Source organism: Guillardia theta, assembly GCF_000315625.1.
Source record: "Guillardia theta CCMP2712 unplaced genomic scaffold GUITHscaffold_33, whole genome shotgun sequence".
Lineage (NCBI taxonomy): Eukaryota > Cryptophyceae > Pyrenomonadales > Geminigeraceae > Guillardia > Guillardia theta.
The window spans coordinates 563,576-572,876 of record NW_005434641.1 but is presented as its reverse complement, the minus strand read 5'-3'; the positions used below and the strand labels follow the sequence as shown (position 1 = coordinate 572,876).

At 53.9% G+C, this 9,301-nt stretch overlaps 2 protein-coding genes across 2 annotated transcripts; one reads left to right on the top strand and one right to left on the bottom strand.

The window, feature by feature from the left end:
- Positions 1-444: 444 nt before the first annotated feature.
- GUITHDRAFT_138740 (hypothetical protein) lies at positions 445-1,752 on the bottom strand (the record flags this gene model as incomplete). Its single annotated transcript, XM_005832838.1, has 2 exons — positions 445-1,158; positions 1,300-1,752. 2 exons carry the CDS (start codon positions 1,750-1,752, stop codon positions 445-447), a joined length of 1,167 nt encoding a protein of 388 aa, XP_005832895.1.
- Positions 1,753-5,208: 3,456 nt separating this feature from the next.
- GUITHDRAFT_138739 (hypothetical protein) lies at positions 5,209-9,128 on the top strand (the record flags this gene model as incomplete). Its single annotated transcript, XM_005832837.1, has 4 exons — positions 5,209-5,908; positions 5,961-6,061; positions 6,319-8,911; positions 9,097-9,128. The coding sequence occupies 4 exons, from the start codon at positions 5,209-5,211 to the stop codon at positions 9,126-9,128; spliced, it is 3,426 nt and encodes a 1,141-aa protein (XP_005832894.1).
- Positions 9,129-9,301: the final 173 nt, after the last annotated feature.

The window sequence follows — 9,301 nt, the reverse complement described above, 5'->3', positions numbered from 1 at the left end:
TCCCCGTCCTCCCTCCCTCCCTCCCTCCCTCCCTCCCTCCCTCCCTCCCTCCCTCCCTCCCTCCCCTCCCTCCCTCCCTCCCTCCTCCCTCCCTCCTCCCTACCTCTTGCTTCTTGACTCCAGCAAGGCACCAAGTTCTCGCCGCGCAAGGGAGACGCCCTCTTATTCTTCCCTGCCGATGTCCGGGGGGTCCCAGACCCGAGGACGCAGCACGAGGTGACAAGGATGTTCCACTTGCCTGCTACCTGACCCGCTGCAGTCGCTTCCCGTCAAGAAGGGGGAGAAATGGCTGGCGACTATCTGGACACGTCAGTACCCTATGGGGAAACTCAAGAGGGAGTCCTGAGCAAACTCGATTTGCATTTACTGGATCTTTTATAATGTCGCCTAGAGATTTCAAATACACAATTAGACAGGAGGGAGAGGCTTCTTGCTAGACTGTATTTACACCATCACGTCCGACTCCTTCAACAAGTGCTGCCAGTCAGACGCGAACGGATCCGCCTGGTTGATGCTCAAGATCCCTTCCTCATGGTGTCCCTGGTGCCCCCCCATCGCATCCTGTGCAGTGCGCACTGCAGATTGCTCCAACCCGGCCAAGTTTCTCTCCAGCTTCAGCACAGGGTTGACGAGGCTCTGCGCGATGGCCTGTGTGCAAAGTTGCAAGTTGGAAGCGAGGGGGTTGCCAGCGACGAGGGAAGGAGTAGCGGCTGCTGGCAACTGCTGTGGCTGCGATGTCGTCTGCCCGGTTGCTGTCTCTGCATTCTCCTGGCTCGCCCCCGAAGTGACGTCCCTCTTCCTCCTCTGCCTCGGGACGAAGTCCTTGGCACCGGGGGGCCGGCCAGGCTTCCTCTTCAAGATCAGAGGCTTGAACTTGGCGAGCTTGTTGGCCAGGTCGGGGTCAGCTGTCTTCATCTCGATCAGGTGCGAGGCGACTTCGAAGTCCGACCACAAGGATCTCGTCGCTTCGATCCATGTCCTTCGATTCCAAATGTCTCTCACTACCTTGGAGCTCACTCCAAACAGGTTCCCGACGGCAGTTGGCGATAGGCCCTGTGCAGCGTTGAACTGTCCTCCAACTTGTGTGCGAGGAGGCCGCATGGCATAGATTCTGGCAGCAAGCTCCGCACCAATCAAAGACTTCTTCTTGCTGTCATCCTAAGAGTACTTGTCAAAATATGATCCAAAGAAGTAAACAAACAGGGAAACATTTTCTAGGTGTCACACACAGAATTCAGAGAAAGAAGACTGCAACAATTAGACAGACATAATCTCAACAAAGAGAAACAGTAAAATCACCTCATCAGACCCTTGCGCTTTGCTGTCATCAGCACTGAAAGGCTGTGAAACATGGATGTTCTGTGCCATGGCCTGTGCAGATGCCGTTATGCTCTGAACAGCAGACTGGATGGACGCAGATTCATCGGCTCCTTTGAGAGCATCTCTAACGCATGTGAACGCGGAAGACATTCCCAGGTGCAACACGGGGTTCATGCCGCTCACGGTGTTGACAGGGCCCATGGTCACGTGAGGGTTCGCCTGTATGCCGGGCAAATGGCATTCGTTGGGATTGAAAGCCTGTCCAGCACTCTTGTCTTGTATTCCTCGGAGAAGAAAAGAGTTCAGTCCTATGGCAATCTGCGCATTCTCTGGGGGCGCATTAGGTGCTTGCAGGCCACAACGCTGCTGGATGCTCTGTGAGACAGCGAAGTTCGCTAGAGGATGCTGCATCCCCAATGGAAGCTGCTGCATACTTGAGAGAGATCGAAGAAGATTTTTTGAAAGAAAGGAGCGTCAAATAACGACGAAGAGGACAACAAACAGAGAGCTTCGGCAAAGGGAGGAGCAGGAGTTGCCTTTAAGCTGTGAGGGAAGGGATGCGCAGAGGAGGAAGGTGAGAGATAGAAGAACGGGAGATGAGAGGGTGAGATGGAGGAAGGAGGAGGAGGAGGAGGAGGAGGAGGAGGAGGACTAGAGCGAGAAAGAGCAACAAGTCAACAAAGGTGGATGTGCTTGAGGGACAGCAGAGGAGGGTGGCGATTTTCGAAGGCTGGACGCGACAGCTATCTAGGGAGGGTGGGGTGGGTAGTTCCGAGGGGGTGAGGTGTGGAAGGGTGTTACTAGACAGTCCTAGTCACTAGGGGTCATCAGGGAAGATTGGGTAGGGGTACTGAAGGATTCGCAAAACCTTCGCAATGTACCTTCGTCACAGGGGAAAAAGGTGGGTAGGGGTACTTCGATTGTGGAAAAGAGGGGGTGATCAACCAGATATTGCCCGAGAAGTGGTGGGGTCATTGTGCTGGTACGAATGACTGGGGGCAACAATAAACCGGTGGTGGCTAAAATGGACCATGACTTTGGGTGGTTTTTGTTTAGATAGAGGGGTGGGGGTGCTTGCAACTAAATTAACAAAAGGTGGGGTATTAAAAAAAAAGTGAAGTGGGGGCGGGGTATGTTGTCTGAAGGAGGTGGTCCGAGTCCTATTTAACATGGGGAAATAGGGGGTAGGGTAGTGATACAGAGCGGATCACAGTGTGGGGGAAAAAGTTATCACCATATGGAGTTGTAGTAGGGTAAGGTAGGGTAGGGTAGGGTAGGGTAGGGCAGGGCAGGGTAGAAGGTGATAGGGTGGGGTATACTAGGGCCGTAGCATGAACCCGGCAATTCAACTTGGGGGTACTACACCCGTTATAGGATGGTGATTCATTTTAGTGTAGGGGTGGGGTAGTCATTTGTAGTGTGATCAAATGACTAGGGGTCCATTATTATCCGAAGCCAAGGAGATTATAGGGTAGTTCAAAAAAAAGTAAAAAGGGTGTGGGTCATTCGGGATGTGGGTGGGGCCCATCCTGTCCTTTAGGGTATGTGTAAACATCCAGACGAGGGTGGTGGGTACTGATATGACAGACACTTTTAAAAGGCTTTTGTAGATATCAAGTTTCGTAGAAAAATGCTAGTATCCTAGGACCTCTGATACGACTCGGGTACCCTAGTAAACTGGGGAGGAGACGTGGACCGGCGAAATCAGCAATTTGTTTTGAAATCAAGTCAACTACTTATAGAACTATAAGCAGTTATAGAGACGTTTGCTGACGCCGGCTATAATGAACCGAACCAGCCGGCGCCATTGTTGCCAAGTGACCATCCTTTTTTTTTTTTTAAACTTCCACTCATCATAGCAATAAGTAAAAATGTGCTACCAGCCAACTACTTGTTTGAGTAAACTTTAGTGCGCCATCATGGCGGGCCGACCAGCCCGGCCCCGGCCCCGGCCCGGCAGCAGGAGATATCAACGTCAGTGTAGTTTAAATGTTTTACTCAAAGTTAAGTTAAATCAACAACGAGGTTTTTAAAAAGATCGTCGCTGACCTCCACCCTTTTTTACTGTAGTAATCTTCATACACCATTTTAAAAATGCCACTGGTCAGTTTTTTTAAAAAGGCCGACTTATTTTTTTAAAAAATCATCCAGTCAACAATGTTCGGAGTACTGACTTTTTTAACTTAACTTTGAGCTCGGAGTCGGAAGGTGTATCCGGTGGGCAGTGCATGAGGTCTCTCCTAGTGGTTCAATAGGAATTTTGAACTGCCCCCTTGATTCTGCCTAATAAATCAATGAGGCGGAGTGCTACAACAGGGCAATTTTTCCCTCACGGCACATCCAGGCAATGAAGCTTGTGAAAGCATGTGCAGCAGGGCGAGATTTCACCCGCAGAGGAAAGTTAATGGCAGGAGCCGATGGCCAAAGCCTGACCTTTAAATCAGTGATGCTCATTGAAAATAATGGCTGGCAGGAACGAATTCAGTAGAAAAATGAAAATGAAAGTTTGAGACATGTTGGTTGTGCAAAATCAGACATGACCAAGGATCGCATTCTCGAGTTAAAATCCTTGTCAAATTACGAGTCATTCTGCTTTGGACTCAAAATCATTGAGTCGACGAAATTCATGGATGCAAACTACAATCTAGATAACCCTGACTGTGAATTTATGCCACAATATGATTGGATCAAAATCTACTCACTTGCGCCTTGTTGTGCGTTGCCTCTCAATCGCGGCTCCTCAACTTAAAATCGTTTTGCCCCTTACATGTGGGTTGCTGTGCTGTAATCTATCATTTTCAACACGCCCCCTTGTTACTTCAAACTCTCGCGCTTTCTTGTCTCTCTTGCCTTTTTTACAGCTCGTCTTTCGGCACCTCCATCCACCCTTCAGCCTGCCTGCCCTCCCTTCCTCCCTTCCTCCCTTCCTCCCTAAACCTGAGGGCCTGAGGGCGGGCAGGCTAATGCCTGATTCCTGCCGTCAGGTTCCCTCCTATACGCCTTCCACCTTCCTACCTCCCTTGTTCTGACTGACCCTTTCTTACCTCCTCCTGCAAGAGAAAGGCGATTGCGGGCAAGACAGGACGGGCAGAGTAAGACAGGGAGGACCGGGAGGGGACAGGGACGTCATGCGTTTTACTTGAATCTTCCATGTGCGAAGTGTTTTCCTCCAGTCCCCGGGTGAAAATAGGAGGACGACGACCCGATGACCGGAGGGTTAGGGGGGCAGACCAAGGGAGGGTCACTTCCCATAGAGTTGAGAAAACTTTTTAGAAGTCCATCCTCACATTATCATTGAGGGGTTGAGAAACACGCTGCTTCTCTTGCTCGTATCCTACAACCAGCTCGGTGCGTCTCCCGGAGTCCTTCCGCCGAGACGGTTCCACAGGTCCCTTGTCATGGCGCTGCGTCTCATCAGACGAGCATCGGCAGGTTCCGAGCTCGGGCCAGCGCTGCACCTGCTCCTCCTACACCATCATTGTCAGCCTCGTCCTTCTTGCTTTTTGTAGCGCTTTACATTTGACGTTCTTTTTTTAGACTAGAAACAGTATTCTTGTCAACTTTGACAATAAATAATTGCACAGTCTGATGAAATTTCAATAAAATCTCGAGATATCAGTACAAATTCCGAAATGATTCTATAGAATTGGAATTGGAAACTGCAGTCCAATTTCGGCACTGCGGTGGCTGATGCACGCAAGAGGGGAGAACAGAAGAGGAGGAGAGGAGGAGAGGAGGAGAGGAGGAGAGGAGGAGAAGGGAAGGATGCGTTAGCACGCAATCTAACAGACGAGGAATCGATCGCCGATTGTGAGTAAGCTGATTGAGGCGAGTTAGCGCAAGGGCCGGGGTCTGCTCAAGACAGTTCGGGAGGGACAGTAGGGCGGGATGGGCAATTACTGGGGGAAATTCAAGTTAGCGTTCGCAGCAGCGTCGGAAGAAGCCGAGCGAACGCGCAAGGACTTCGCTTCATGGCTCCTGAGCTCTTTCTGGGGACTCCTGTTCGACCTCTCCACTTGTATCTTCAGCCTGCTCTCTGTCGGCATCTACATCTACCAGACGTACTTTCCCGACCTGAGTGTCGTTTCGGAATCTCAGAAGAATGTGCTGAGCTCTCTGGAGCAGATCGAGCTGATCATCACCTTCATCTTCCTGTCGGACTTCGTCATCTACCTGTACGCGGCGGAGAGCCGTCTGAAGCACCTCATTCAGCCCCTCATAGTGGTTGACTTTGTCACAATCATGCCGGCCCTTGTGATCTTTGCAGTGAAGCAGTCTATGAACGCCCAGTCCTCTCCTGTCGACAAGGCTTCTAAGCTCAACTTCCTCCGATTCGTCCGCGTCCTCAAACTCTTACGAGTCCTGCGGCTGATCCGCACAACCCGCGGCCGGCCGCAAGTGGGAACAGAAGTGACGCGGCAGATCTTTACCATGGTTCTGACGGCTCTGAGTTTGATCTTCTGCTTTGCCGGGCTGATTCAAGTCGTCGAGCTCACGTTTCGATCGCCCGAGGACCTAGCGGATATCTGGAACCACCCAGAGCCAGGCTTCTCCTTCCACGATGCTGTCTACTTCACCATCATTACAGGTTGACAGCTTGGAGGTTCTGCTCTTGTTGCCCTTCGCTCACTTGCACGCAGTTTCCACCGTGGGGTATGGAGATTTCTATCCGACGACGGTCCTGGGAAAGTTCCTTACGATGATTATGATCCTCTCTTCTCTTGCGACCATCACCGACCAGGTTGGGACTTTTCCTCATCGTTGATGCATGCTCCTGCTTCAATCCTGTTCCTCCTGCACATCCTGTTGTATCTCTTTCCTCATCTGAACTTCTGAACCCTCACGCACTCTTTCCATTCCCGCCCCACCTTACTTGCTATCCCCTCCTTCTCCCCTTCTCCCCCTCTCCCCCTCTCCCTCCCCCTCCCCCTCCCCCTCCCTCTGCTCCGCTTCCTCCCCTCGGCTTCAGCTGTACCTTCCATCTGAGCTCTCCTTCAGATCAACAAGCTGATGGAGCTCCTTTCTATGGCTTCCCCATGGGCCCGCGCGACCTACCAGTCGGCAAAGTACCCGCACGTGCTGCTCTGCGGTAACGTGACCCACTCATCCATCCGAGACTTCCTGGAAGAGTTCTTTCATCCCGATCACGGCATGAGCGACACTAAGGTAGTTATCCTCGGCAACCAGGTCCCCAGCGCGTCCCTCCTCTCCCTCCTGAGCAGCGCCAACTACTCGCTCCGCACGGTGTACCTCGAGGGCTCAGCGTTGGTCGACAAGGACCTTCAGAGGGCAGACATCATCAACTGCCTTTGCGTCTTCATCCTCTGTGACAAGTTCGCGGAGGATCCCTTCGCAGAGGACAGCAGCAACATCATTCGCGCGATCAGCATCAAGAAGTACGTCAGCGCTCGGAGGCCCGGGGAGGATATCCGCATCATCCTGCAGCTGCTGAGGCCGGAGAACCGTCATCACCTCAACGTGTCCACGTGCGGGGGTACGGACGTGCAGATCATCTGCATGGACGAAATCAAGATGAACCTGCTGGGCAAGAGCTGCCTGTGCCCTGGCTTCTCAACTCTCATATCCAACCTCATGATCTCCTCCGGTCAGAGCGGCGACGAGTGCGAGCGATGGATGACGGAGTACCTGTCGGGGAGCGGCAAAGAGATATACTGCACGACCCTCAGCCCCTCTTTCGGGGGCATGACCTTCAACGAAGTTTGCTCCCAGCTTTACAGGGTTACAGGAGCAACGCTGTTTGCCGTTGAGATCACCGACACGCTAGGGTACAGCAGGGTCATCCTCAACCCTGCCCGCTACCGGATCCCTCCCAACACCAGCCCCGTCGTCTTCCTGATCGCAGAGGACGTCGAGGACGCGGACTCAGTGAGGACCTTTGGTCTCGAGGAGGAGGAGGACAACCTCTCGGAGGAGTTGGGGAGCGCCCAGCTGACGACCACGGGCAAGTACCCGCAGGACGACTCGACCATCGTCTACACTTCCCAACTCATGTCCAGGCTCGAGCGCGTGTACCACGTCACGAGCGACCCGGTCTCGATCGAGTCGCGCACCATGAGCACGCTAGAGACCATGACAGGTCACGTCCTGATCTGCGGTATGCACAATGACCTGCATCACTTCGTCGCGACCCTCCGGCCGAAGCACATCTCCCGCGACCTCCTCCCTCCCATCGTCATCCTTAACCCCGAGCTCCCGCCCCCCAAGCTCTGGAACGAGCTCTGCCACTTCCCCGGCGTCTACTACATCCAGGGCTCCCCGCTGGAGACGCAGGACCTTGTTCGCGCTGGGCTCCTGGGCCTCAGCAAGGTCATCATCTTGTCAAACTCCAACGGCCTCGTCAACCGCAACGACCTGGAGGCCCATAGCTACCTGGTAGACGCGGATGCGCTCTTCGTCTACCAGTCCATCACCAAAGTCCGGCCCGAGGTCCACATCGTGTGCGAGATCGTCAACTCCAAGAACCTCGGCTTCCTCGACATCGACGGGGCCGTCCCGTTCGCCGCGGGGATGGTGTACGTCAACTCTGTGCTCGACAAGCTCGCAGTGCAGGCCTACTACAACGTCAACCTCGTCCGCATCCTCCGTGAACTGGTGGTCAACAACTGCGACACTCCCATCTACTCGGTCCCCAACCTGCATCCCTCTCAGCTCTCCTTCTTCCCCGTCCCCGTCGACTTCGAGGGCAAGCCCTACATCCAGCTCTTCCAGTACCTCGTCCTCAAGTGCATGACGCTGCCCCTTGGCATCTACCGCAAGTCGGAGAAGTCGAACCCGGTCCCCTACGTCATCACGTCCCCCAGCGCCGACATGCTCGTTCACCGGGAGGACTACGTGTACTCGCTGCAGTCGCCGGAGATGGACGGCAAGACCGAAGGCTTCCTGGAGGTGTGGGTGATGCGAGGAAAGCACCTGAGCCCGAGCTCCGACGGCATCCCCCTGGCCTACAGCTGTGAGATTAGTATCGCTCCTATCACTCTGAGCACCAACGAGGTGGAGGGGAGAGGGACGTCGGTGCACTGGAACCAGCGGATGAACTTCTCGCTGAACAGAGAGTCGAGGAGGATGAGCCTGAGGATCGTTCAGTACAGGACCCGCCCACAGCTCGTCTCCTCCTCCACTGTCCACAGGCAGGAGGTGGAGTACGCGACGGGGGAGGTCGACATTACAGAGCATGTCAAGTCTCAGCACAGAAGCTCGATCTGGAGTGAGGAGGAGGAGGAACAGGAGGCGGAGGACAAGGGCAAGACAGGAGGAGAGATTTGGCTGCCACTGGAGCTCAAGGGGGGGAGCAGGTCGAAGAACCCTCCAGCTGTATGCGTGAAGTTCAGTTACTACGCTTCCAAGATCAGGAACAGGAGCGAGACCCCCGAAAGACCAGGGAATCTCCCGGGAGGAAAGGAGGAGGAGGGGACGAAGGCGGAGGATGGGAATGGAGCGAAAACGGAGCAAAGAGAAGAGGTGGAGAAGGCAGAGAGAGAAGAGCGGAAAGAGGAGAGGAGGGGAAAGAAAGGAGAGCGGAAGGAAGGGAGGAGGGAGGAGGGAGCGAGCATGGAGAACGGAAGCTTTGAAGGTAGTCATCCTCCCTGCACTTGAACCTTGAGGGCCTTGTAACTTGATCGAGCAGAATCTGACAAAGAAGTTGCTCCCTTCCTGCTGGCTAAGGAGACCTCCTACTCCTCTGCCTCCTCCTCCTCCTCCAGGATCCAGCCTAGACAGAACGGGAGCGCAACGGCTGCGGACTTCGTCTTTGCGCAGGAGAGCAACGGGACGGAACGTTTGCTGACTAGGGGGAGAGCGAGGAGGGACAGGAAGTTAGTGGTCTCGGATGCAAGGAGAGTCAAGGGAGGAGATGAGATGAATGGGAACGGGTCTGTGAAGACAGAAGGGAGGAGGGAGGGAGGAGGGGCAATCAACGGAGACAAGAAGTTAGCAGAAGCAGGAGACTTGAACGGAGGATTGG